Source organism: Morus notabilis, unplaced genomic scaffold (genome assembly GCF_000414095.1).
Source record: "Morus notabilis unplaced genomic scaffold, ASM41409v2 Scaffold274, whole genome shotgun sequence".
NCBI classification, from domain to species: domain Eukaryota; kingdom Viridiplantae; phylum Streptophyta; class Magnoliopsida; order Rosales; family Moraceae; genus Morus; species Morus notabilis.
Window position 1 is genome coordinate 113,897 of NW_010358785.1, and position 27,942 is coordinate 141,838.

At 36.1% G+C, this 27,942-nt stretch overlaps 1 protein-coding gene and 2 long non-coding RNA genes across 3 annotated transcripts; 2 read left to right on the forward strand and 1 right to left on the reverse strand.

Annotated features, from left to right (window-relative positions):
* Positions 1-2,534: 2,534 nt before the first annotated feature.
* LOC112090683 lies at positions 2,535-5,142 on the reverse strand. Its single transcript, XM_024162594.1, has 2 exons — positions 3,801-5,142; positions 2,535-3,697 (listed from the first exon to the last, which is right to left on the reverse strand). The coding sequence occupies exons 1-2, from the start codon at positions 5,140-5,142 to the stop codon at positions 2,535-2,537; spliced, it is 2,505 nt and encodes an 834-aa protein (XP_024018362.1).
* Positions 5,143-9,614: 4,472 nt separating this feature from the next.
* On the forward strand, positions 9,615-10,225 carry LOC112090677. The gene is made up of 3 exons (XR_002901754.1): positions 9,615-9,727; positions 9,997-10,047; positions 10,187-10,225. It is a non-coding gene; the product is annotated as an uncharacterized LOC112090677 (long non-coding RNA).
* Positions 10,226-12,554: 2,329 nt separating this feature from the next.
* LOC112090681 lies at positions 12,555-14,178 on the forward strand. Its single transcript, XR_002901762.1, has 3 exons — positions 12,555-12,766; positions 12,939-13,046; positions 13,699-14,178. It is a non-coding gene; the product is annotated as an uncharacterized LOC112090681 (long non-coding RNA).
* The last annotated feature ends 13,764 nt before the right edge of the window (positions 14,179-27,942 follow it).

Consider the following 27,942-nt stretch of genomic DNA (forward strand, 5'->3'; position numbering starts at 1 on the left):
TCTAATCAAACGTGGTCTGTCGTTCCTTTACCAATTGGAAAACATACCATTGGCTGTAGGTGGATTTTCAAGATTAAATACACGTCTGATGGCTCTATTGACAAGCATAAAGCACGTTTAGTTGCTAAAGGGTACACACAACAAGAGGGAATCGATTATGCTGAAACTTTTTCTCCGGTTGCTAAGTTGGTTACAGTCAAGGTCCTTTGTTAGGATCCCGGCCTTAACAACTAAAATATTATGAACAGGGAAGAAGGAAAATTCACTGAACCGTGTTATTATTAGAATTAATCACCGGAAAACATAAGTAAGCTCGTCTGAGCTCAGTGATACAATTGGAATGGAAATTACAGAAGTATGAAAAGGATAGGGAGGGATTTTCGAGGAATCCCACAACCTCCTAACGGCCAACTCCAATCAGTCTAGACAACGATGCTCTCCCCCACTCCCCCCCTCGCTTACTAATACCCCTCCAGTACTCTAACTAACTTCCCACGTCAGCTCCCCTTTCCTCAGCCAAACCCATATTCCCAGATGGGCCTGTCTTGACCCCCAGCCCTTTATCTTCCATTCCAATTGGGCCGGAGTCTCCCACCAGACCACCCTTGGTCCTCCTGGTGTAGACCTTCCTCACCGGAGGCCTGACAATACTCCCCCCTTCGAAGACAACCTTGTCCCCAAGGTTGAAATGAGGGAATTGGGCCTGAAACACCTCTAGAAGCTCCCAGGTGGCCTCCCAGTCCGGCAGGTCCATCCACTGAACTAGCACTTCTGCAACTTGTTTCCCTCCCACCGAAGTCCACCTGCCGCGAAGAACCTCGGAAGGCTCGACCTGCAACTCTAACTCATCTGAGAGCTGCAGGGGAAGAGGCTGGTGCTGGGGTGCATCCCCCTTAAAGGGCTTCAGATGAGAGACATGGAAAACCGAGTGGATCCTCGTGTCTGCCGGCAGCTTGAGACGATAGGCCACTTCGCCAATCTTTTCCAAAACTTCAAATGGCCCATAAAATCGAGGAGCCAACTTTTCATTGGGCCGGCGAGCTAATGACTTAAGACGATAAGGACGGATTTTTAGCAGGACAAGGTCCCCAGCCACAAAGGAAAGCTCCCGACGGTGAGTATCCGCGAACTTCTTCATGCGTTGCTGTGCAAGCACGAGGTTGCCCTTAAGCACATCGAGGAACTCGTTCTTTTGTCACAGCTGGAGGTTGACATCTTCCACGGCTGAGGGAGAATCCTGGAAGCGGTGAACAGTTGGAGGATCGCGGCCATACAGCACCTGAAAGGGAGAATGCCGCGTTGAGGCGTTATAGTTGGTGTTGAACCAAAATTCTGCCCAAGGTAAGAAGCGAAGCCACAAGCGAGGCTGGTCACTCGCGAAACAACGGAGATAGACCTCCAAACACCTGTTCACAACCTCGGTCTGGCTGTCAGACTCGGGGTGATAAGCCGAACCGCGTTTCAGCTTGGTCCCCTGCATGCGAAAGAGCTCCCGCAAAAAAAAAACTCATGAAGAGGGGGTCCCGGTCGGTGACGATGGAGGCCGGAATGCCGTGTAGTCGGACTATTTCCCGCACAAATACTTCAGCAACTTTCTTGGCCGTAAATGGGCGAGAGAGTGGCAGGAAGTGAGCGTACTTGGATAACCGGTCCACGACCACCAAAATTGTATCAATACCCTGCGACCGTGGCAGCCCCCCTATGAAGTCCATGGAAATGTCTTCCCACACCCTCTCCGGTACCGGCAATGGTTGGAGCAATCCTGCGGGTGTCATTGCCTCAGACTTCGAATGCTGACAAATGGGACATTGAGCAACATATTGACGTATGTCTTCCTTCATCCCCCACCAGAACAGGTTATGCACCACTCGTTTATAAGTGTGCAGAAAACCTGAATGACCCCCTAAGGCCGAGTCATGAAATTCATGCAACATGCGTTGTATCCATGGTGATTGCCTAGGAAGGACGATCCTGCCATGGTAACACAGCAAGTCCCGCTGCAAGGACCACCCCGCAGCCAACTCCTCCCCTTGAGCGAGCTTTTGTAACAAGGCAGCGCAGTCGCCATCTTGCTGCTGCTCCCGCCTGATATCCGCCCAATTTACTAGCTGCGGAATGGAGATGGCCGCTAACTCCACCCCGGTGTCAGCTCCTCGTCTAGAGAGTGCGTCCGCCACACGATTCGACACCCCTTGCTTGTATTCCAGCTTGAAGTCATACCCGAAAAGCTTGATTACCCAGCGGACCATGCGGACCATGAAGTGCCCGCCAAGGAGGTAATGGCGCCACTTTTGGACAGCCAACACGACTGCCATGAGTTCCCGTTCGTAGACGGACCGGAGCCTAGAAGTGTCTGAGAGTGCCTTGCTGAAAAAAGCAATTGGCCTCCCCTCCTGCATTAGCACTGCCCCAATTCCCGAGCCTGAAGCGTCTGTTTCTACCACAAATTTCTTGGAGAAATCCGATATAGCCAGAACGGGAAGAGAAGTCATGGCCCGCTTCAGTGCTTCGAAGGCAGCCCCCGCCTCTGGGGTTCATCGGAAGTCACCCCTTTTAAGCACATCGGTCATGGGTTTTGCCAACCGTCCAAAATTTTGAACGAAACGCCGGTAATAACCAGCCAGTCCTAAGAATCCCCTTACTCCCCTTACGTTCTTAGGTGTGGGCCATGATAGAATGGACTCCACCTTAGCCGGATCAGTAGCCACCCCTGCAGCCGAAATAACATGCCCCAAATACTCCAACTGTGGCTGCCCAAAAACGCATTTATTCCGGTTTGCAAAAAGCTGCTCCCTCCGCAGAATGCCTAGGACTACGGCGAGGTGTTTTTCGTGTTCCTCCCATGTTCTACTATAAATCAAAATGTCGTCAAAAAACACTAAAACGAATTGGCGCAAATAGGGTCGAAATACCTTGTTCATAAGCGCCTGAAATGTGGCAGGAGTGTTGGTCAAGCCGAATGGCATGACCAAGAATTCATAGTGTCCTTCGTGTGTTCGGAATGCCGTCTTCTCCACGTCGAATTCCCTGATCCGTATTTGATGGTAACCTGCCCACAGATCCAACTTCGAAAACACAGCGGCCCCATGAAGCTCGTCCAACAATTCATCTATGATCGGAATCGAAAATTTGTCTGGCACGATAAGTTGGTTGAGGGCGCGATAATCGACGCAGAAACGCCAGCTTCCATCCTTCTTTTTGACCAATAAAACCGGACTGGAGAAGGGGCTGTTGCTTGGCCTAATGATCCCCGAGGCCAGCATTTCTGACACCAATTTCTCAATCTCATTCTTTTGCACTTGGGGGCATCGGTAAGGCCTAATGTTAGGCGGCTCAGCCCCGGTCTTGAGAACAATCTGGTGGTCTCGAGCGCGGCTCGGCGGTAGTTCTTCCGGTGTTGCAAACACGTCGAAAAACTGGGCTAACACCCCTTGGACGGGGGTTGGTTCCAGCATGGCCTGCCCGCCCCCTTCCTCGCCCTCCAGGACACAAATTTCAAGCAAGGCCCCCGACACCTCACCCTGGCATTTTCGCGTGAGAGCACGGAAACTTACCGGTTCCCATCGTAGGGTGGGATCCCCCTTCAAGCAAATCCACCCCTCCGATGCCCTGAATTTCAAGGTGAATTCCCGCCAGTTGGCCCTAACTTCCCCCAATGTTCGCAGCCAAGAAATGCCCAATACCACCTCGGCACATCCTAGGTCAAAGGGTACGAAATCCCCGTTCAGCCGATAGCCCTGGATTTTCAATTCCACACCCCTACACAACCCTTGCTGCCGGAAACAAGCTCCCTTCCCTACCTGGATGCCATAACTGCCCGTGGTGGACAATGGAATTTGCATCTCTTGCACGACCCCTTAGGGAGAGAAAATTGTGCGAAGCCCCGCTGTCAATTAAAATCAACACCTCGCGTTCGCCGATGGCCCCCTTCAACTTCATGGTGTCGGAAGATGCAATTCCCATCATCGCGTTGAGGGAAAGTCCAGCCATTCCCCCTATCTCATCGGCCGGCTCTTCCTCTGCCTCCTCCGCGTTCTCTTCTTCCTCTGCGTCGCTCTCTGACACCAACAACACCTGTAACTGCCGGTTCTTACACCGGTGGCCAGGGCTAAACTTCTCGTCGCATCGATAGCAGAGCCCCTTCGCTCGTCGGCGTTGGTATTCCTCATCTGTCATCCGCTTGAACCCAGTCCCTCCCTCGGCCAGCCCTGACTGCGGCGTGGACCAAAAATGTGTCCGTGGAGAGGGGTTAGGCTCCTTACCTGGAGTGGACTGAAGGGAGCTTCTAGAATAACCGGGCTGCACATTGGGCCGCTCGCCTGGGCCCATTTCCCTTCCCAAGCCTTCATTTCGCCATCCTCGGCCCAGTTTACCCCTCCTCAACCGATCGACTGCCTCGTTACTCTCTCCAATCTGCTGGGCCAAATCCATAACTTCCTGTAAGTTAATGGGCCGTAATAATTTTACCTCAGCCCGCACGTCCTCTCGGAGGCCATTGAGGAAAGCTCCCCAGAAGATGGGTTCCGGTATTCCTCTCATTGATGCAGCTAGGGCCTCAAAACGGTCACGAAACTCTGTTACTGTTCCTTCTTGCCGCAGAGCCATCAAGCGCTCCGTTGGGTCACCATCCTTCGCACGGCTGAAACGGTGGAGGATCGCCGCCTTCAGATCTCGCCAGTCGGTGAAGGGGCCCTTCCCTCCGCATACGGACGCCGTCATCACCCTTTCCTCCCCATCAACACCGTTAATGGCGAAATAACGCTCCGCCCGGAACACCCACCCATAGGGATCGTCCCCTTGGAAGATCGGCAGCTCCAGGCGTCTTCCTCGGTGCTCCTGCCGTGCTCGGCCAGGGTCCGGCGACGCGTTCTGCCTCCGTGGTTCCCTGTCGCGTCCCAACTCCCGTCGTGGCGGGGCGGGCACCTGAGTCTCAAGGTGGCGCCCCAACAATGTTTCCAAACGATGGAGGGCCCCTTGCACGTCTCCTAACTGAGTTCCCAGAGCGTGGACATCCTCCTGCAGCTGAGGAACGTGGTCCACCATAGCTCCCAGCATTTGAACCGTCTCCCTGACCGACTCGAGATCTCCTTCAAGGCTGGAAACTCGCTCGGTTGTGTTCGCCGTGGAAGTATGTTGTGCCATGGATCGCGGCTCTGATACCAATTTGTTAGGATCCCAGCCTTAACAACTAAAATATTATGAACAGGAAGAAGGAAAATTCACTGAACCGTGTTATTATTAGAATTAATCACCGGAAAACATAAGTAAGCTCGTCTGAGCTCAGTGATACAATCGGAATGGAAATTACAGAAGTATGAAAAGGATAGGGAGGGATTTTCGAGGAATCCCACAACCTCCTAACGGCCAACTCCAATCAGTCCAGACAACGATGCTCTCCCCCACTCCCCCCCTCGCTTACTAATACCCCTCCAGTACTCTAACTAACTTCCCACGTCAGCTCCCCCTTCCTCAGCCAAACCCATATTCCCAGATGGGCCTGTCTTGACCCCCAGCCCTTTATCTTCCATTCCAATTGGGCCGGAGTCTCCCACCAGACCACCCTTGGTCCTCTTGGTGTAGACCTTCCTCACTGGAGGCCTGACAATCTTTTAGCTCTTGCAGCTTGTAAAAACTGGAATTTGGTTCAACTAGATGTTAACAATGCTTTTCTTAATGGTGATCTATGTGAAGAAGTCTATATGGATCTGCCCTTAGGCTATCGGAAAGGGGGAGACCTTGCATCACAGTGGGAAACTGGTTTGCAAGCTTCCAAAGTCTATATATGGACTTAAACAAGCTTTGCGACAATGGTATTCTAAACTTTCTCATTTGCTGCTTCAATTTGGTTTCACTCAATCTAAGGCGGATTATTCATTGTTTACAAAAGGCACCGGTTCTTCTTTTCTTGCCTTGTTAGTGTATGTTGATGATATCATCATCACCGGTCCTTCTAAGTCCAACATAGACTTTTTAAAACAGTTTCTCCATAGTCAATTCAAATTGAAAGACCTTGGTTCATTAAGATACTTTCTTGGACTTGAAATTACTCGGTCTTCCACAGGTATTGTCCTTTCTCAACGCCATTACACCTTGCAACTTTTGGACGACACTGGTTTTCTTGCTTGTAAACCTGCGTCCGTTCCTATGGATCCTTGCACTCGCCTCACGGCCACAGATGGACTTGAGTTACCTGACGCATCTTCCTATCGCCGACTTATCGGACGCTTACTGTATCTTACCTTGTCTCGGCCAGATATCACGTTTGCTGTCCATAAGCTGAGTCAATTTCTTGCTCAGCCTCGTGTTCCTCATCTTCATACTGCTCATCATCTTCTTCGGTATCTTAAAACTAGTCCTGGTCAGGGTTTATTCTTTTCTGCTTCCTCATTGTTACAGCTTAAGGGTTTTTCTGATGCAGATTGGGGATCCTGTGTTGAGACCAGGTGCTCTGTCACTGGTTATTGTGTCTTCTTAGGAGATTCTCTTGTATCTTGGAAAGCTAAGCGGCAGCCTACTATTTCCCGGTCCTCGGCTGAAGCTGAGTATCGTGCCATGGCTGCTGCCACTAGCGAATTGGTATGGTTGAAACAATTGCTGCAGGACTTTGGTGTTTCTTTGCATGCTCCTATGTTGTTTTTTTGTGACAATCAAGCCGCTGTCCACATTGCTTCGAATCCAACTTTTCATGAGCGGACCAAGCCTATTGAAATTGATTGCCATTTTGTTCGTGACAAGGTCACTGATGGCTTCATCAAGCTCATGCCTGTTCGTTCTAATCTTCAGCTTGCTGATATCTTCACAAAACCATTGCCCTCTGCTCTTTTGTTTTCTCATTTATCCAAGATGGCTGCAAAAGATATTCATTGTCCATCTTGAGGGGGAGTTTTAGGATGTTAGTTAGTTAATTTTATTAATCTTGTAGCATAAGCTTCATATAAAGCTTCTACATACGTGTCTACTCACACGTGTATTCTTTGTATAAAGATTGGCTTGTACTCTATTTTCTGATTAATGGAAAAACTTCACTTTCAGCCAAACAGTTTCTTCCCTCGTAATAGAAAAAATGGCTTCTTTCTTCTTGGTTCCCTTCCTGCTCTCTTTCCCATCAACTTCTGTTCTCTCTCTTTATTCCCTACTCTCTTATTAGCATCCATACTCTGCCTCTCTCCTTCTTTGTACTCTCCGATATTCTCCACAATAGTTTCTTGGCTGCATTCCATGCTTAGCCCCAGGTTTGGTTTCATTTCAGATTTATTTGATCTTTCCTGTTCTCTCCTTATCTTATGATTTCTTTTTTAATTTGGGGTTTTGTTTATTTTGGTTGAAAAAATGAATACCCTCTTCTTGCCTTCTCGACCAAAGAGTTGTCCACTTTCTTGCTTTCTTCATTTTTTTATTTCGTTCTCTGATATCCTCCTTTCTTGCTTCTCGGCTTCCTTTTTCCTCCCATTTCTCTATTTTGCTAATTCATTTGCAGTTCTGTCGTATGGAACTTCTTGAGTTGCCTACTAATTCACCTGCAGGGGGACATTTTGTTCTTGCACATGGGTAAATATCCTATTCGTCTTATGGATGTCTGCTTATTGTGTATTTAGTTTTGTTTAATATATCTTCTTATTATTTGATTGCTCTTATTGTATATTTAGTTTTGTTTAATATATATTCTTATTTGATTGCTCAGTCCAATCTTTGCTTCTAATATTTAATTGATGTTTCGCCGTAACATACATATTGTGCTCTTTGATTGAAATGTTGTAATGTGTTTCTTTTGCTGGAGTGAGAAATAGAAAAGAAGAGAGAAATAGAGAGCTCATACTAACATTATAATTTGACGTTACTTTAGGTCTCTGTATATCAAATTATCAATCATCAAAAAGTGTAGATACAATTACTACGTCTATTTGTAGTTAACTATTTCTTTCATTCAAGAATAATCGATTGATATATCATGGTGACTCATACATTTTGGGGCATGTGATAGATCAATCTTTAATTGTTGGTGGCATAATCTATTAATTGTTCGTGCATAGAACTTATAGATTTGCTGTTGTCTTTGGATTTACCCCTATAATCAAGTAATTTTGTTCTTTGGAGGTCATTTTGCACTTTGCAGGTGGTTTTGTAATTTACTGTTGTTTTATTCTGTTCCATGTTTATGTATGCAACTAATATAGTTGTCATTGTCGTTGTTCTTCTTGGGTTTCCCCATGAATCAAGTTTTCTTCTTTTGAGGTCATCTTGTAGGTTGTTTTCTGCTTTAATTTGGTTTTTGGAATGAAGAAAACAAACTGGAATTGAATAACTAAGAATTCATGACACTGTTTTTTTTTTTTGTTTTTTTTTAAGTATGCTATCTTATTGGTGTTTTTCCATAGATTTTCATGTGTCCACGTTTGAGAAAAAAGCTTCATTAGAGTGCGTATTTGGTGTCTAATTGGTTCGTTTGCATATAAGGAGAGTCTTATGTCTAGAGGTTTACTTAGAATATGACGTTGAATTTTTGGCCCCGTTCATTTCACCGATTCGAGTTTTGTTACAGTAAAAAACTCTCAGAAACAATCACATCTAACTTTTTTGCTACAGTAAAAAGCTCTCACATAAAGTCTCATCTCAACTCGAATTAAAAACTTGAATCAGCGAACTAAACGGGCCTTTTGATTTAGATAACTGATATAGAGAGAGAATTATGCTTAAACTAGCAAGAGCAAAAAAGCAAGCGCAAAATCCTCACAAGAAAGCACGCACCAGCTTAGCTTCAACTTTACCGATTTGGTCACATATTAGCTACTGCATAACATTTTGTCACCGCAATTAAACTTGGGCATGCATGATTATGTCTATAAGGTAATTTTCATGTTCTTTTTTCCTTTTTTTCTTTTTTCTTTCCTAGAGAAATATGATGACTATAATTAAAATGGAGGTTCTCCTTTTAATGTTAAAGCTGCAATATAGTTTTTCTTTGTTTATTTAGGATGCCTCTGTTTCCTTGCTTTGGTTGGAGAAATTTTGGTCTGATAGAGGTATTGGTTGTGAAATTAATTAAAAAAAGAAAGTGCAATAGGAAAAAGGAACTGCAGCTCTCATATTATTGGTTCCTTCTTGCTTATCTTAGCTTCAACATATTAGATTTGGATTAGCTACTACGAAACATTTTGCCATCAAAGATAAACTTGGACAAGGAGATTTTCGTTCTACCTATGAGATTTTATTTTGTGTGTATAGTTCACCAAATAAATATTTGTGTTTTGTACAGGCCTTGCCTCAGAGGTGCATGGGCATTTAAAAAGAGATGGAGGTATGAACTATTATTGCGGTCACAACAGTGAATTGCAATTGCTTTTTAAAATTTTATGGAGAATATGCATGCTTTTTTTTTTTTTTTTTTAAAGAAAATATAAATAATGAAAATGATCAATGATAAGGGTAGTATGAGTATTATTTGTGGGTGACGGTGTATTGGGTATTATAAAATTTAATATTCTTGTATTAATTCTCTATTTGATTTCTCTTTTGGTTTCAAATTTAAGGAAATCATAATCTCCTATCGATTGTGGAGGTAGGCAGAATGAGGATGGAGCATTAATTCTCTATTTTTTTCTCCTATTTCAGTTCCTATTGTTCATATCACTGCAAAAATATTACTGGAGCAGGTTCAAGCTTTATGGAAGGTCAAAAATGAGAATATTTCAAATTTGTATAAAGAGGGGAAGAAACGACCGTCTTGAGGGTGGGTACAGTTTATTCTTTATACGTTTTATCCTCTATATCACTCGTTTGTAGCTTTGTGTAACAAATTTTATCATAATAACATTTCTCTCCTACTCCATATTTCTTAAGCGTATAAGCTTACTTCACACTTGTTCGATCATGAAGGAAATCTCACTACTGTTTTATTTTCTCAAGTTTGATTAAAATGGAACTCTGAATAAATCTTAGCCTATTACATGAGCTAGTGCTTCTGACCTTCGGTAAAATTTTCTTGTGTATGTTCTGTAGAACCTAAACAAGGAAGCAGATCTCAAGCAAACTAGGTGGTCAACCTTGCTGGTGTGTCTTTTGAACTAAATTTGCCTTTAAGGCCCAGCCATTTTTTTCTCATATATGTATATATATATAAGAAATGTTAAGCAATTATTCTAATTTGATCAATTCATTAATGTAAATTCGATGTGCTTAAATGCTACAGATGATGAAATCCTAGAGGTATATAAAACATAATCCAGATAGACACTTTCATTAAGTCTTGCGGAAGACGCTTTAAAGACTTGTTTACCAACAGTATCATGTATTGAGAAGATTCGTAATGTTTTTCTTTCTCTCTATTTGCTTATTATCTTATGCTTTTTATTTTTTATTTTTTATTTTTTAGCTTTATTTTATTTATTTTTTTTGGGTTTTTAAATGTTTGGTATCTGAGAATAACATGCATAAAAGGGGTTAATAAATCTGCATACTTTCTCTTGTTTCACAACATTTGTATATCCAAAATGGATTGATGCAGATGTTCTTTATAATATAAAGTTATTTGCTTGTTATAAATGGACTTAAATGGATGTTTTCATTACGGGCTTTCAAATTCTAAATTTTTTGTGAATTTCTAATAAGTTAGTTTTTAATATTACAACACACCGTAGCCAGTTCAAAAGCTGTTCTGTTGGGTTCTATTGATGTAGTGTCCTATTTTGCTCCTTTATAATCCTCCGTATATTAGTGGCAAGAATTGTGCTATGTGACGAAATAGTAAGGTATAGTGATAGAAACATATGTATTTGTGGTGTGTAGTCAATTATACATAAAAGTAAAAGTTTTCTAATAACTATTGCATGTGAAATTAGCACTATTTTTGTTATTCCAAAAATAACGGGTGGAAATTACTATTAGTTCATGCAGATTGTTTTTGTTAACGAGTGCACTTTCTTTGTAGATTTACTTACAAATTTTCCCCACACAGAGTCACATGTGCGAAGCACGTTATTCAACCAGTATATGTAACATTAGCGGACGTGATTGTTAGACGGGAAGTGGAAAGACATACGATGTGGGGTCCAGCCAAGCCAACACATTGTTGGATGAAAACATCTACCAATCAACACGGTTTAACTCCTCGAGTTTTTGAGGGTCTCTTTGCTCGGATAAATGAGGTAACTTTGTTTTGTCTTTCTTTTGTTCTACGCATTGTATCCTTTATTTGCTGCAAGCCCTCTGTGGAACTTCTCTTTGCAGGAGCAAATCACGAATGCTGGTAGACAACTCAAGTATCAGTGTCACTACTCTTTTCTTGAGGTAGATTGCTTGCTGCTATCTGTGTTGGTCTGATTGGCCTATTTAACTTTGTAATCTTCCATTAACTCATTAATTGACTTTTTTAGATTTATAAACTAGCAAATTACAGATTTATTGGATCCTAATCAAAGAAATCTCTAGGTAAGGACTGTTTTACTTCCCCTTTTTAGCTCTTCTTTCAGTACGACTGACATGGTCTTCTATAATTTTTTTCCCCCAAATAAGAGAAGATGTTAAATCAGGGATCTATTGTTGCAAATCTGACAGAGGAGTGTGGACGTATGATGTCAGATATAAAACAACTTTTAGTGAAGGTTTGCTCTATAATACTACATAGTTCAAATGCATTTTTTTGTCAAGTTTTGAAACTTTCCATTGAGAAAACCCGTAATGAAAACTCGTCTTGCATTAACCTCCAATAGTTTACTCTCAGCCTTTTTCAAACACCCTTGTTGGCTCTCTCAAGCATCCACATAGTTGATGATTGATTTTTGCCTATTTCTAATTCCATAAATATATATGTGGTTACTATTGATTATAATCTTTGCATTCAGGTGCTAAAATTGAAATTGTGCATTTAATCAGTTGCATCTAAGTTTCTTCCGTTACATTGAGAACATCTTATAGGGCTAGCTACATTTTAGCTCAGGTAATATATGAGAGCATTTTACAACAATAAACAATTTTTTTACCTCAGTTGCAGTTGCATTGGGAACAAATTTTTTTTTTGATTTAGTGCATTTCCTTATTTATGTTTTATTAATAGCTTGGTTTATGCATCCTCTCTTTCTTGGCACAGATTTTACTAAGTTTCCTTATGCTATCAGAAATGCATTCCCTGTTGGCGATTATGAGATGAAGTTTGTGTGCTCCAATGTATTGTATTTATTTCCTTCGTTCTCTTCTTTTTTCTTTTTCCCTTTCAATGTACTGATATGTACTGACATACATTGTTTTTTTTGTTTTTTTTTTTTTTTTTCCTCAACTTGAAACTGGAAGTTTAACACTTTCATATTCTTCTTCTATTGTAGAAAATTTTCTAGTTCTTGAAGGTGCAACGAAAGCAAAGAAAAAAGGAAACAAAAAGAAGAAACAAAAATGAAGAAAAGGTAGAAAAGAAAAAAAAGAGTGGAGAGGAGGAAAAGAAATAATGAAAGGAGAATAATCATTTGGCTTTGGTCGCGCACATTGGATATTGACCGTGCTACCACATTTGGATAATGTTTTGTGGATACCGGACTAAAAAATCTCTTGAAAAGAGTGTTGCTAAACTGAGCTGCATACTGCATTTCTTTGTTCTTTTGCACTGATTAATGCTTATAAAAGATGTGGTATATGGTTTAGGTTGAAAATTGGATTCAAAAAGTGGAATGTGAAATGTAGCAACAAGAAGGTTTGGAATCGTAAAAGAAAATTTGATTGCAGCGATGTTAAAATGAAGGCAGAGACAGAGAGAGAAGTTGCCCGTCCGGCGTTGTACAAGGTACACTTAACAGATTTGGTGAAAATCAAACTATATTTTTCTCTGCTACTGTATGTATATCAACTGTATGGTTTAAGTGTTATTAATTTTTTTTAGCTATCAAATTAAACTTGTCGGACTTAGTGTTCTCTCTATCTCTCATTCAAATTTTGCTTTCTCTTCTTCGTTACAGATTTTGATAAGCTTCCTTTATGCGGTGACAAATGCATGTCCTGTAGTTGGTGGTAACAAGATAGAATTTATGATGACTATTGGTAGTGGAAAAAGTCAGCCAAACAAGGTTTGCTCTTGTTCCTTATTGCATCTTATACGAAAAGAAAAAAATGGAGCAACAAGAAAAATAAGAGACAACAAAAAGAAAAGAAAAAGAAAGATAAAAAGTAAAGGAAAAGAGAAAAAAAAGAAAAAAGAAAAAAAAAAGGAACAAATAAAAACTGATAAGAATGAAAGGGAATAAAAAGAGAGAGCAATACGTAAAAGAAAAATTAAAAAAAAATAGAAAAGAGAGAGAGAGGGAGAGAGGCAGGGATGGAGGGAAGAGTAAAAATGGGTAAGAAGAATAAATGTTGGTCTAGGCTCTAGCTGTAGCTTCCGAAGTTGCTGAGATCTTAGAATTAGATTGGCAGTTGTCTTCTTTTTTTTTTTTTCCTGGGAGAATACAAGTAAAGAAAGGAGAGAGAGCAAAAGAGTGGGAAATGGAAGAAGATGGGGCTGAAAAGAATGAAAACACGTGAGTGTGTGGGGGGCAAAGAAAAGAAAGCAAAGAAAAAAAAAAGGAGAGAAATTGGTAGATAACTATTTTAGAAAGCACTCTTTGTTTACTTTAGCTTCTCTTTTACTATTCAAATTCTTCATTTACTTATTTTGTCTTTCTTTCTTCTGTCTTTGTTAAAATCTGTACCTACCTACGAACTGCGGTTCCGGTTCTAAAGAGGAAAGAAACGAAAAGTTTTGCGTGTAAGTAGGAATTTGCGAAACATTTCGTTGGCGTTACCCGCCTTTTCTTCTCCCTCTCTATCCACCTCTTCCTCTTTGAATTTGGAGAAAAACCCTGATGTGGGTTTGTTTGTGACCAGAGGCCATTAATGAACGAAAATTGCTGTGGATGTGAGTTCTTTGGTCATATGTGACTTTTTATTTTTCTAATTTTTAGTCAGATCATAATCTGTCATTTTTTTTTTTCTTTTTTTTTGGCTAATAGCAAGTCATAATCTCTTGTTTCATGTGTATACGGATGAGAGCTTCTGAGAGGAGGCCATTAACTTGGGAAATTGATGCGAGTCCTTGCCCCCCCTAAAAGCGCTCTTCGTCTCTTTTTTAGGGTTTTCTATCATTTCATGCATTTTCATTTCCTCTTTGATGTAGGTAAAATGAAGAAAAAAAAATTGCCCCTTTTTTTGGGTTTCGATTACTTCTGGTTTTTTTTTTTTTTTTTTTTTTTTTTTTTTTTTTTTTTTTTTTTTGCATGTTATTAGTCGCTCTTCGTTTGGGTGAGTCTCTTTGCTGGACAATCTTTTGATAAATTGTATGTCATGTTTTCGATCTTTTTTTGGGTTTCGATTACTTCTGTTTTTTTTTTTTTTGCCTTTGATGCTTGTTATTAGTCGTTCTTCGTTTGGGTGAGTCTCTCTGCTGGACGATCTTTTGATGTTTTTGTTAAAGGTTTTTCCTTTGGAAGTTTGTACGAGGGATTCATCTTCTTGGCTAGAAGCTTATGATAATCTTACCACTTGTTCACTTTTCCAGGAAGAGGTTTTCTTTTCATCTCTTTGCTCTTACAAAACCCTGCTTTTATTTTATATGCCTGTGACAAATTCTAACTTTCAAAGTAAGTTAACTTTTGTTTTTGTATTTTAATTATGTGAAATTCTGAGGTTACATCACAACTGGCTCTTGGTATTTAATTTTGCTTTGAAAAATCTATGAGTCGCTTGTTCAACTATTATGGCAGTTGACTAGTTGAAAATGCATGTCACATTCTTCATTTGTGATATCAAGGTAATTGGTGATCTTTTTGTGATGGAATTCCATGAGTTTTTCAAATACATTAATTCTAACAAGATTTTTATAAGAATATACATCTTGGTCAGTTATCTAATAACCCTTAATCTATATTTTCTTAAAAAAATGGCCATTACATGACAACAGATTATTTATGATGGAGTAGGTGATTTTTGAGTTGCTACAAAGTTGGCTTTAGATTATCTTAGTTTTTCAGCTAGTGGTTTCATTTACAAGTTTCTTAGCCTTTTAAAAGTTTTTTTGTTTCTTCTTTCATGTGGTGGGACACAATCTATATATGTATATTGAGCTTCTTCATAACACACGTTATGGTTCAAAGACTTGATTTTTGGGTGGCTCTCTATGTCTCATCCCCAACGAACCTTCTTTGGCAGCCAATTTACAGAACCAACATTAAGATTGTAGTGGTGTATTAATTGTCCTCTTATTGTTCACTTAGTATTTTTCATTCTTTTTTCATAAAATTTTGCTTCCGACTCTTTTTTGATTTTTGCTCTCTCCCATTAAGCTATCCATTCCTCTCATTCTAGGAATAATGCTCGATCGAGGTAAATTTACTTGTCTTCTTTTCATCCTCTACGAAGTTATTTCCATTTGTTGGATTTTGGGATTCCATGCCATTATTTGTATGTTTCTAAATTTTATGTAGTCATGCATTTTAGTATCCATGATGTACTTTCCTACTTGGGGATTCTTACGTTAGACGCTAAATGGCCTCTGCTTATATTATTGTTGTGTGAGAATGTATTGGTGCGTTGCTTTTTCAACAGTTCCCAAATGTTTCAAACTAATGGTTGAGTTTGAGACCCTTTAGTTTTGTTCTATAAGTAACTTTGTATAACAGTCCATTCAGGCATGTTTTGGTGCTGTTTGATCTATTATTAATTTCAAGATAGCACATGTACCACCAATTATTATTGATCTTATTAGAACATATGTACACCTATCAGAAATATAAAAAACTTTCTAAGAATCAATTTTGGGTATATTGATTGGTCTGCTTAAACAACAAATCAATGAAGTGAGGCTTGATGCTGAACATTCTCATTGTGATGGGTGTGTGTATGTTGTGCTTCTTTATATGCTCCTACTCATAGTGAATTTCTCCATGTTACTTTATGGTTATGATATAGTGGTTTTATTTTCTTATTGTTATTTTTTTTTCTAATTTTTCTTTTTTTAGGAGACTCAATTTAGTTAAGCTTCTTATGAATGAGGATTATCACAACAATAGCCCTCATAGATATGGTTTCCCTAGGCATGCCCAGAAAAATGTAAGGATCGTGTATGCAAAATTTCATAATTTTTCATGTCGTTTTTATTTTACATTATTTTTCAAAGACGAAAAATAAAGAAAATCATAAAAAAATAGAATATTCGTAAAAAAAAAAAAAATGGTGTCGCTTGTTGCATTAATTCTTAAAAATCGTATATTAATTTTAGAATCTAAAACATAAATAAAAATGTAAATTTTTGACCCATCCCGGCCCCTGGGCGCCCTATTACGCCAGCCAGGAGTTTTTTTTACAGCGTTTTACTTTTGTTTGTCATTCTTTGAGTCCATTTTTTGTAGGCATACCTAGAAAAATGTAATGATCGTGTTTGCAAAATTTCATAATTTTTTGACGTCGTTTTTATTTTATTTTATTTTATTTTTCAAAGATGAAAAATAAAGAAAATCATAAAAAATAGAATATTCATGAAAAAATGGTGCCACGTGTTGCATTAATTCCTAAAAATTGTATATTAATTTTAAAATGCAAAACATAAATAAAAATGTAAATTTTTGACCCATCCTGACCCCTAGGTGCCCCACTACGCAGCTGGAGGCTTTCTAACAACGTTTTACTTTTTTTTGCCATTTTTAGAGGTCACTTTTTGTAAGCATGCACAGAAAAATGTAAGGATCGTGTTTGTAAAATTTCAGAATTGTTTGACATCGTTTTTATTTTATTTTTTAAAGACGAAAAAGAAAGAAAATTAAAAAAATAGAATATTCATCAAAAAAAAGAGTGTCGCTTCTTGCATTAATTCTAAAAAATCGTACATTAATTTTGGAATGCAAAACGTAAATAAAAATGTAAATTTTTTACCCATCCCGGCCCCTGGGCGCCCCACTATGCGGGCTGGGGTTTTTAACAGCGTTTTTTTTGTCAGTTTTTAGGCCATTTTTTGTAAGTATGCACAAAAAAAGTAAGGATCGTGTCTGTAAAATTTCAGAATTGTTTGACGTCGTTTTTATTATTATATTTTTTCAAAAACAAAAAATAAAGAAAATCATAAAAAAAATAGAATATTGATAAAAGAATGGTACCGCTTGTTGCATTAATTCCTAAAAATCGTATATTAATTTTAGTATGCAAAACATAAATAAAAATGTAAATTTTTATCCCATCCCTGCCCCGGGCGCCGCATTACGCAGGCTGGGGGTTTTTTCACAGTGTTTTTCTTTTTTGTTTTGTCAATTTTGAGGCCTTTTTTTTGCAAGCAAGCCCAGAAATATGCAAGAATTGTGTCTACAAAATTTCATAATTTTTTGACGTTATTTTTATTTTATTTTATTTTTCAAATACAAAAATAAAGAAAATCATAAAAAATAGAATATTCTTTAAAAAAATGGTACCGCTTGTTGCATTAATTCCTTAAAATTGTATATTAATTTTAGAATGCAAAACATAAATAAAAATGTAAATTTTTTACCCATCCCGGCCCCTGGGCGTCCCATTATGTGGGCTGTGATTTTTTTTACAGCGTTTTTCTTTTTTTTTTGTCATTTTTTAGGCCATTTCTTGTAAGCATGCCCAGAAAAATGTAAGCATCATGGCTGCAAAATTTTAGACTTTTTTGACGTCATTTTAATTTTATTTTATTTTTCAGGGACGAAAAATAGAGAAAATCATAAAAAATAGAATATTGATCAAATAATGGTGCCGCTTGTTGCATTAATTCCTAAAAATAGTGTATTAATTTTAGAATGCAAAACATAAGTAGAAATGTTCATTTTTGACCCAACCCGGCCCCTGGGTGCCCCACTACGCAGGCTGGGATCTTTTACACAGTGTTTTTCTTTTTCTTTTTTCATGTTTGAGGACTTTTTTTGCCGGCATACCCAGAAAAATGTAAAGATTGTGTCTGTAAAATTTTATAATTTTTTGACGTCGTTTTTATTTTATTTTATTTTTTAAATTAAAAAATAAAAAAATCATAACAAATAGAATATTCATAAAAAAATAGCGCCGCTTGTTGCATTAATTATTAAAAATCATATATTAATTTTAGGATGCGAAAATTAAAAATGTTAATTTTTGACCTACCTCGGCCCTCTGGGCGCCCCACTACGCGGGCTGGGGGCTTTTTGACAGCGTTTTACTTGTTTTATCATTTTTTTGTTCTTTTTTCTTGTAGGCATACCCAGAAAAATGCAAGGATCATGTCCGTAAAATTTCATAATTGTTTGACGTTGTTTTTATTTTATTTTAATTTTTTAAATACGAAAAATAAAGAAAATCATAAAAAATAGAATATTCTTCAAAAAATAGTGCTTATTGCATTAATTTCTTAAAATCGTATATTAATTTTACAATGCAAAAGATAAATAAAAATATAAATTTTTGACCCATCTCGGCCCCTGGACACCCCACTACGCAGGCCGGGGGCTTGTTATTAGCGTTTTACTTTTCTTTGTCATTTTTTAGGCCATATTTTGCAGGCATGCCCAGTAAAATGTATGCACCATGTCTGCAAACTTCCATAATTTTTTGACGTCTTTTTTATTTTATTTTATTTTTTAAATGTAAAAAATAAAGTAAATCATAAAAAATAGAATATTCATAAAAAAAAATCGTGCCGCTCGTTGCATTAATTCCTAAAAATCGTATATTAATTTTAGAATTCAAAACATAAAGAAAAATGTTAATTTTTGACCCATCCCGACCCCAGAGCGCCCCAATACATGGGCCGAAAGTTTTTTGACACCGTTTTACTTTTTGTTGTCATTTTTTGAAAGGATTGTGTCTCTAAAATGTCATTATTGTTTGAAGTCGTTTTTATTTTATTTTATTTTTTAAATATGAAAAATAAGAAAAATCATAAAAAATAGAATATTCATCAAAAAATTGTGCTGCTTGTTACATTAATTCCTAAAAATCATATAATAATTTTAGAAGGCAAAACATAAATAAAATTTTAATTTTTCACCCATCCCGGCCCATGGGCGCCCCACTACGTGGGCCGAGGGCTTTTTGATAGTGTTTTACTTTTTTTGTTATTTTTTGAGCCAATTTTTTGCAGGCATGCCCAGAAAAATGTAAGCATCGAGTCTGCAAAATTTGATAATTTTTTGACGTCGTTTTTATTTTATTTTATTTTCAAAGACGAAAAATAAGCAAAATCATAAAAAATAAAAAAATTCATCAAAAAATGGTGTTGCTTGTTGATTTATTCCTAAAAATTGTATATTAATTTTAGAATGCAAAACATAAATAAAAATATTAATTTTTGACCTGTCCCGGACCCTGGGCGCCCCACTACACGGGCCGGGGGGTTTTGACTGTGTTTTATTATTATTTTTTTTTGTCATTTTTGGTGGCCATTTTTTGCAGACATGCCCAATTAAATGTAAGCATCGTGTCTGCAAAATTTCATAATTTTTTGACGTCGTTTTTATTTTTTATTTTTTCAAAGATGAAAAATATGCAAAATCATAAAAAAAAAATATTCATCAAATAGTGGTGCCGCTTGTTGCATTAATTTCTAAAAATTGTGTATTAATTTTAGAATGCAAAACGTAAATAAAAAGTTTAATTTTTGACCTATCCCGGTCCCTGGGCACCCCGCTACGCGGGCGGAGGTCTTTTACACAACGTTTTTTTTTGTTTTTCATTTTTTAAGGCCTTTCTTTGTAGGCATGTCCAGAAAAATGTGAGGATCGTGTTTGCAAAATTTCATAATTTTTTGACGTCGTTTTTATTTTATTTTTTTAAATATGAAAAATAAAGAAAATAATAAAAAATAGAATATTCATCAAAAAGTGGTGCCGCTTATTGCATTAATTCCTAAAAATCGTATATTAATTTTAGAATGCAAAACATAAATAAAAATATTAAGTTTTGACCCATCTCGGCCCCTGAGCGCCCCACTACGCGGGTCGGGGCCTTTTTGACAGTGTTTTACTTTTTTGTCATTTTTTGAGGCCATTTTTTGTAGGCATGCCCAGAAAAATATAGGGATCGTGTATGTTAAATTTCATAATTTTTTAACGTCGTTTTTATTTATTTTATTTTTCAAAGACAAAAAATAATGAAAATTATTAAAAAATAAAATATTCATAAAAAATTGTGCCGCTTGTTGCATTAATTCATTAAAATCGTATGTTAATTTTAGAATGAAAAACATAAATAAAAATGTAAATTTTTTATCCATCCCAACACCTGTGCGCCCAATACGCGGGCTGGAGATTTTTTAACAGCATTTTACTTTTTTCATCATGTTTTTAGGCCATTTTTTGCAAGGGAAAAGGAAGATATCTACCAATTGGGTATCATCCTACTCGAAGTCATTACCGGGAAACTAGTTAAATCCTCAACTGAATTGAACGAGATGAAGCTCGAGGTATCCATCCACTTTTATTCATTGTTATTACCAAATTCATTCTGACATGATTTCCTCTCGTTATAAAAATAACATCAACATCGGCGTCTCTATTTTCGTTTCTTTTCCGCAGCTTGAAAGAGGCTTAGCAGTATCGAATTTAAAGAATGTCGTGGAATCTACCATTCATGGCTCGTACGCATAACAGTCGTTAAAGACGGCAGCTGAAATCACGTTCACTTGCCTAAGCGAAGACCAAACCAGGCGTCCCTCGATAGAAGATGTACTCTGGAATCTACATTACGCAATGCAAGTGCAAGAAGGATGGAACAGCAATGGAAACCTCAGCACACAGATGTAGAAACTCTTGGTTGAATTCCCTTTGATTTTGCTAGGGACGACATGTTTATTCCTTCCTTTACTCAGTGCAAATGTAAATACAACTAGTGTTTACCATCTACTTTTTAGCATGTGGTTAAGCTTCTACGGAAGTTTTTACTTCATTATCTGCTCTCTAGTGTCTCTGTAAGCAATTTTCTTATCAGTCATTATCTGCTCCCTAGTGTTTCTGCAAGCAATTTTCTTATCAGATTGTCTCAAAGATTCACACTTGTGCGTAACAAAAAGACATATGCCCATTTAATTCACGCGTTTTAATCAGTCGTTTTGATTATGGATTTAAATTAAATATTTTGTGAAAGAAAATTACTGTAACAGAATCAAAATGTAGCAGAATCAGAATCATAGTTTAATTTAAACACAAGCCCATAGTTTCTACATCTTTGTATGATTTCTAGGTAGTCCATTGATCATTAATACTAAACCAAGAAATTTTGAGAAAAGAAAAAACTTTTTCTTCTATTTAAGCTAATTGGAAGAAAAATACATGATGGGAAAACCAAACACGCGTACGTTAAAGGAAAGCCAAGAAAACATTACACAGAATCAGACGTCAGAGTCGATGTGTTCGCAGCAAAATGGTTTTTAAAAGTCTCGAATGTTATTAAAACAAGCCACTTCAAGCCCCTGGCCCGCGTAGTGGGGCGCTCAAGAGTCAGGATGGGTCAAAAATTTACATTTTATTTATATTTTGCATTCTAAAATTAATATACAATTTTTAGGAATTAATGCAACAAACGGCACTATTTTTTTATGAATATTCTATTTTTTATGATTTCCTTTAGTTTTCGTCTTTAAAAAATAAAATAAAATAAAAATGACCTTAAAAAATTATGAAATTTTCCATACACGATCCTTACATTTTTCTGGACATGTGTACAAAAAATGGCCTAAAAAATTAACAAAAAAAGTAAAACGCTGCTAAAAAGCTCATGGCCCGTGTAGAGGGGCGCCCAAGGGGCCGGGATGGGTTAAAAATTTACATTTTTTTTTTATGTTTCACATTCTAAAATTAATATATGATTTTTAGGAATTAATGCAACAAGCGACACTATTTTTTGATAAATATACTATGTTTTATGATTTTTCTTTTTTTGTATTTGGAAAATAAAATAAAATAAAAATGACGTCAAAAAATAATGAAAATTTATAGACACGATCCTTAGATTTTTCTGGGCATACCTGCAAAAAAATGACAAAAAAAGTAAAACATTGTAAAATAGCCCCTAGCCCGCGTAGCGGGGCGTCCAGGAGCCGGGATGCGTCAAATATTTATATTTTTAGTTATGTTTTACATTCTAAATTAATATACGAATTTTAAGAATTAATACAAAAAGCGGCACAATTTTTTGATGAATATTCAATTTTTTATGATTTTTTTTATTTTTCGTCTTTGAAAAATAAAATAAAATAAAAATGACGTCAAAAAATTATGAAATTTCGCACACATGATCCTCACATTTTTCTACGCATGCGCACAAAAAATGCCCACAAAAATAACAAAAAAAGTAAAACACTATCAAAAAGCCCCAAGTCTGCGTAGTTACGTGCCCAGGGGCCGAGATGAGTAAAAAATTTATATTTTTATTTATGTTTTCTATTCTAAAATTAATATACAATATTTAGGAACTAATGCAACAAGCGGCACCATTTTTTTGTTGAATATTCTATTTTTTATGTTTTTCCTTATTTTTCATCTTTGAAAAGAAAATAAAATAATAACGACGTCAAAAAATTATGAAATTTTACAGACACGATCCTAACATTTTTTGGGCATGGCCACAAAAAATGGCCTCAAAAAACGACAAAAAAGTAAAACGCTGTCAAAAAGCCCCCGGCTCGCGTTTTGGGTTGCCGAGAGGCTAGGATGTGTCAAAAATTTATATTTTTATTTATGTTTTACATTCTAACATTAATAGAAAATTTTTAAGAATTAATACAACAAGCGACACCATTTTTTGATTATATTCTATTTTTTATGATTTTCTTTATTTTTTACATTTGAAAAATAAAATAAAAACGACGTCAAAAAATTATGAAATTTTAGAGACATAGTCCTTACATTTTTCTAGGAATGCGTACAAAAAATGGCCTAAAAAATCTGAAAAAAAACGTAAAACGCTGTGAAAAAGCCCCCGGCCCGCGTAGTTAGGCGCCCAGGGGCCAGGATGGGTAAAAAATTTACATTTTTATTTATGTTTTGTATTCTAAATTAATATACAATTTTTAGGAATTGATGCAACAAGTGGCACCATTATTTTTTATGAATATTCTATTTTTTTATTATTTTCTTTACTTTTTATCTTTGAAAAATAATATAAAATAAAATAAAAATGACTTAAAAAAATTATGAACTTTTGCAAACACGATGCTTATATTTTTTTGGGCATGCGAGTAAAAAATGGCCAAAAAATGACAAAAAAAAGGTAAAACGCTATCAAAAAGTGCCCAGACCGTGTAGTGGAGCGCCCATGGGCCGGGATGGATTAAAAAATTACATTTTTATTTATGTTTCACATTCTAAAATTAATATACGATTTTTAGAAATTAATGCAACAAGCGGCCCCATTTTTTTGATGATTATTCTATTTTTGATGATTTTCTTTATTTTTTATATTTAAAAAATAAAATAAAATAAAAACGACGTCAAAAAATTATGAAATTTCACAGACATGATCCTTACATATTTTTGGGCAAGCATACAAAAAATGGCCTTAAAAATTAAAAAAGCAAATTGATGTCAAAAAGCTCCCAGCCCGCGTAGTTGGGCGCTCAGGAGCCGAGATATGTCAAAAATTTATATTTTTGTTTATGTTTTGTATTCTAAAATTAATATATGATTTTTAAGAATTAATGCAACAAGCGGCACCATTTTTTTTTATGAATATTCTATTTTTTATGATTTTCTTTATTTTTCATCTTTGTAAAAGAAAATAAAATAATAACGACATAAAAAAATTATGAAATTTTGCAGACACGATGCTTACATTTTTTTGAGCATGGCTACAAAAAATGGCCTAAAAATGACAAAAAAAGTAAAATGCTGTCAAAAAGCCCCTGGCCCGCGTAGTGGGGCGCCGAGGGGCCAGGATGTGTTAAAAACTTATATTTTTATTTATGTTTTGCATTCTAAAATTAATATACGATTTTTTGGAATTAATGCAACAAGCGGAACAATTTTTTATCAATATTCTATTTTTCATGATTTTCATTCTTTTTTGTCTTTGAAAAATATAAAAAAATAAAAATTATGTCAAAAAGAATTGAAAATTTGCAAACACAATCTTTACATTTTTCCGGCGACGCCTACAAACAATGGCATCAAAAAATGATAAAAAAAAAAGTAAAACACTGTCAAAAATCCCCCGGCCCGCGTAGTGGGGCGCCTAGGGCCAGGATGCGTAAAAATTTATATTTTTATTTATGTTTTGCATTCTAAAATGACTATACAATTTTTAGGAATTAATGCAACAAATGACACCATATTTTTGATGAATGTCCTATTTTTTATTATTTTCTTTATTTTTCATCTTTGAAAAATAAAATAAAATAAAAATGATGTCAAAATGTTATGAAATTTTACAGACACGCTCCTTACATTTTTTTGGGCATGCCAAAAGAAAAATGGCCCCACAAAATGACAAAAAAATTTAAAAACGATGTAGAAAAGCCCCCAACCCGCGTAGTGGGGCGCCAAGGGGCAGGGATGAGTCACAAATTTATATTTTTATTTATGTTTTACATTCTAAAATTAATATAAGATTCTTAGGAATTAATGCAACAAGCCACACCATTTTTTGATGAATATTAAAAATTTTCTTTATTTTTCATCTTTAAAAAGTAAAACGATATCAAAAAGATCTGAAATTTTACAGACACGATCCATGCATTTTTCTAGGGGTGCCTACAAAAAATGGTATCATAAAATGACAAGAAAAAGTAAAACGCTGTCAAAAAATAAAGAAAATCATAAAAAATAGAATATTAATAAAAAAATGGTGTCATTTATTGCATTACATAAAAATTATATATTAATTTTTTAATATAAAACATAACTAAAAATGTAAATTTTTGACCCATCCCTGCCCCTGGGTGCCCCACTACTTGGGCCAAGAGCTTTTTGACTGTGTTTTACTTTTTTGTCACATTTTGAGGCCATGTTTTCCAGACATGCCTAGAAAAATATAAGGATTGTGTCTGCAAAATTTCATAACTTTTTGACGTCGTTTCAATTTTATTTTATTTTTCAAAGATGAAAAATAAAGAAAATCATAAAAAATAGAATATTCATCAAATAATGGTGCCGCTTGTTGTATTAATTCCTAAAAATCGTATGTTAATTTTAGAATACAAAACATAACAAAAAATATAATTTTTTGAACCATCCAGGCTCCTGGGGGTACCACTACGCAGGCCTGGGGCTTTTTTTATAGTGTTTTGCATTTTTTTTTTATTTTTTGATGCCACTCCTTCCAGCCATGCCCAGGAAAATATGAGGATTGTGTATGTAAAATTTCATAACTTTTTGACATCATTTCTATTTTATTTTACTTTTTGAAAGTTGAAAAATAAAGCAAATCATAAAAAATAGAATATTCATTAAAAAATGTTGCTGCTTGTTGCATTAATTCCTAAAAATCATATATAAATTTTAGAATACAAAAGATCACTAAAAATGTCAATTTTTAACCCAACGCGGTCCTTAGGCGCCCCACTACGTAGGCCGGGAGCTTTTGACAGTGTTTTACTTTTTTTTTTTCTCATTTTCTAAGGCCATTTTTTGAAGGTATGTCCAGAAAAATGTGAGGATCATGTCTTCAAAATTTGATTATTTTTTGATGTCGTTTCTATTTTATTTTATTTTTTGAAGCTAAAAAATAAAGAAAATCATAAAAAAAATAGAATATTCATAAAAAAAATGGTGCCGCTTATTGCATTAATTCCTAAAAATCATATATTAATTTTAGAATACAGAACATAACTTAAAATATATACGTTTCACCCACGCGGGTCCCTGGGTGCCCCATTACGCAGGCCGGGGGTGTTTTGACAGTATTTTACTTTTGTTTGTCATTTTTTGAGGCCATTTAATGCAAAAATTCCTAAAAATTGTATATTCCTTTTAGAATACAAAACATAAAAAAAATATAAATTTTTGACCCATCCTAGCCCCTGGACGCCCCGCTACGCAAGTCGGCGCTTTTTCTGAGTGTTTTACTTTTTTGTCATTTTTTGAGGCCACTCTTTTTAGGCATGCCGAGAAAAATGTAAGGATTGTGTCTGCAAAATTTCATAATTTTTTGACGTCGTTTCTATTTTATTTTATTTTTTAAAGTTGAAAAATAAAGAAAATCATGAAAAAATAGAATATTCATAAACAAATTGTGTTACTTGTTGCATTAATTCCTAAAAATCATCTATAAATTTTAGAATACAAAACATAACTGAGAATGTAAATTTTTAACCCATTGCGGCCCCTGGGCGCCCTACTACGTGTGTCGGGGGCTTTTGACAGCGTCTTACTTTTTGTTTGTCATTTTTTGGAGGTTTGTCCAGAAAAAAATAAGGATCATGTCTGCAAAATTTGACTATTTTTTTGACGTCGTTTCTTTTTTTTTAAGACAAAAAATAAAGAAAATCATAAAAAATAAAATATTCATCAAAAAATGGTGCCGCTTATTGCATTAATTCCTAAAAATGATATATTAATTTTAGAATACAGATCATAACTTTAAATTTACATTTTTGCCCAATTCCGGCCCTTGGGCGCCCCACTACGCAGGACTGGAGCTTTTTGACAGTATTTTATTTTTTTGTCATTTTTTGAGGCCATCTTTTCGAGGCATGCCAAGAAAAACGTAGGGATCGTGTCTGCAAAATTTCATAATTTTTTGACGTCGTTTCTATTTTATTTTATTTTTTAATGATAAAAAATAAAGAAAATCATAAAAAAATAGAATATTCATCAACCAATGGTGCCACTCATTGAATTAATTCCTAAAAATCGTAAATTAATTTTAGAAAATAAAACATAACAAAAAATGGAAATTTTTAACCCATTGCGCCCCACTACGTGAGCTGGGGGCTTTTGGCAGTGTTTTATTTTTTTTGTCATTTTTTGAGGCCATTTTGTCTAGGCATGCCCAGAAAAATGTAAGGATCGTGTATGCAAAATTTGAGAATATTTTGACGTCGTTTCTATTTTAATTTTTTTCAAAAATAAAAAATAAAGAAAATCATAAAAAAATAAAATATTCATAAAAAAATGGTGCCGCTTGTCGCATTAATTCCTAAAAATAGAATATTAATTTTGGAATACAAAATATAACTAAAAATGTAAATTTTTTACCCATCCCGGCCCTGGGCGCCCCACTACGCAGGTCGGGGACTTTTTGCCAGTGTTTTACATATTTTTGTCATTTTTTTAGGGCATTTTTTCGAGGCATGCCAAGAAAAATGTGAAGATTGTGTCTGTAAATTTCCTAATTTTTTGACGTCGTTTATATTATATTTTATTTTTTAAAGATGAAAAATAAAGAAAATCATAAAAAATAGAATATTCATCAAAAAATGGTGCCGCTTATTGCATGAATTCCTAAAAATCGTATCTTCATTGTAGAATACAAAACATAAGAAGAAATGTAAATTTTTGACCCATCCCGGCCCCTGGGCGCCCCACTACGCAGGTCGGGTGCCTTTTGACAGTGTTTTACTTTTTTTTTGTCTTTTTTTGAGGCCATCTTTTTTAGGCATGCCAAGAAAAATGTAAGGATTGTGTATGCAAAATTTCATAATTTTTTGACGTCGTTTCTATTTTATTTTATTTTTCAAAGACAAAAAATAAGGAAAATCATAAAAAAATAGAATATTCATCAAACAATGGTGTCACTCATTGCATTAGTTCCTAAAAATCTTAAATTAATTTTAGAAAACAAAACATATCAAAAAATGTAAATTTTTAACCCATAGCGGCTCCTGTGTGCCCTACTACGTGAGCCGGGGGCTTTTGACAATGTTTTACTTTTTTTATCATTTTTTGAGGCCATTTTTTCTAGGCATGCGCAGAAAAATGTAAGGATCGTGTATGCAAAATTTCATAATATTTTGACGTCATTTCTATTTTATTTTTTTTTCAAAAATAAAAAATAAAGAAAATCATAAAAAAT

Excerpts from the sequence above, each read along its gene's own strand:
- LOC112090683 (XM_024162594.1), bottom strand. The coding sequence starts at position 5,142 with ATGGCACAACATACTTCCACGGCGAACACAACCGAGCGAGTTTCCAGC. Across the intron at positions 3,698-3,800 it reads CGGGCAGTTATGGCATCCAG|GATGTGCCGAGGTGGTATTG; the intron begins GTAGGGAAGGGA and ends CCTTTGACCTAG.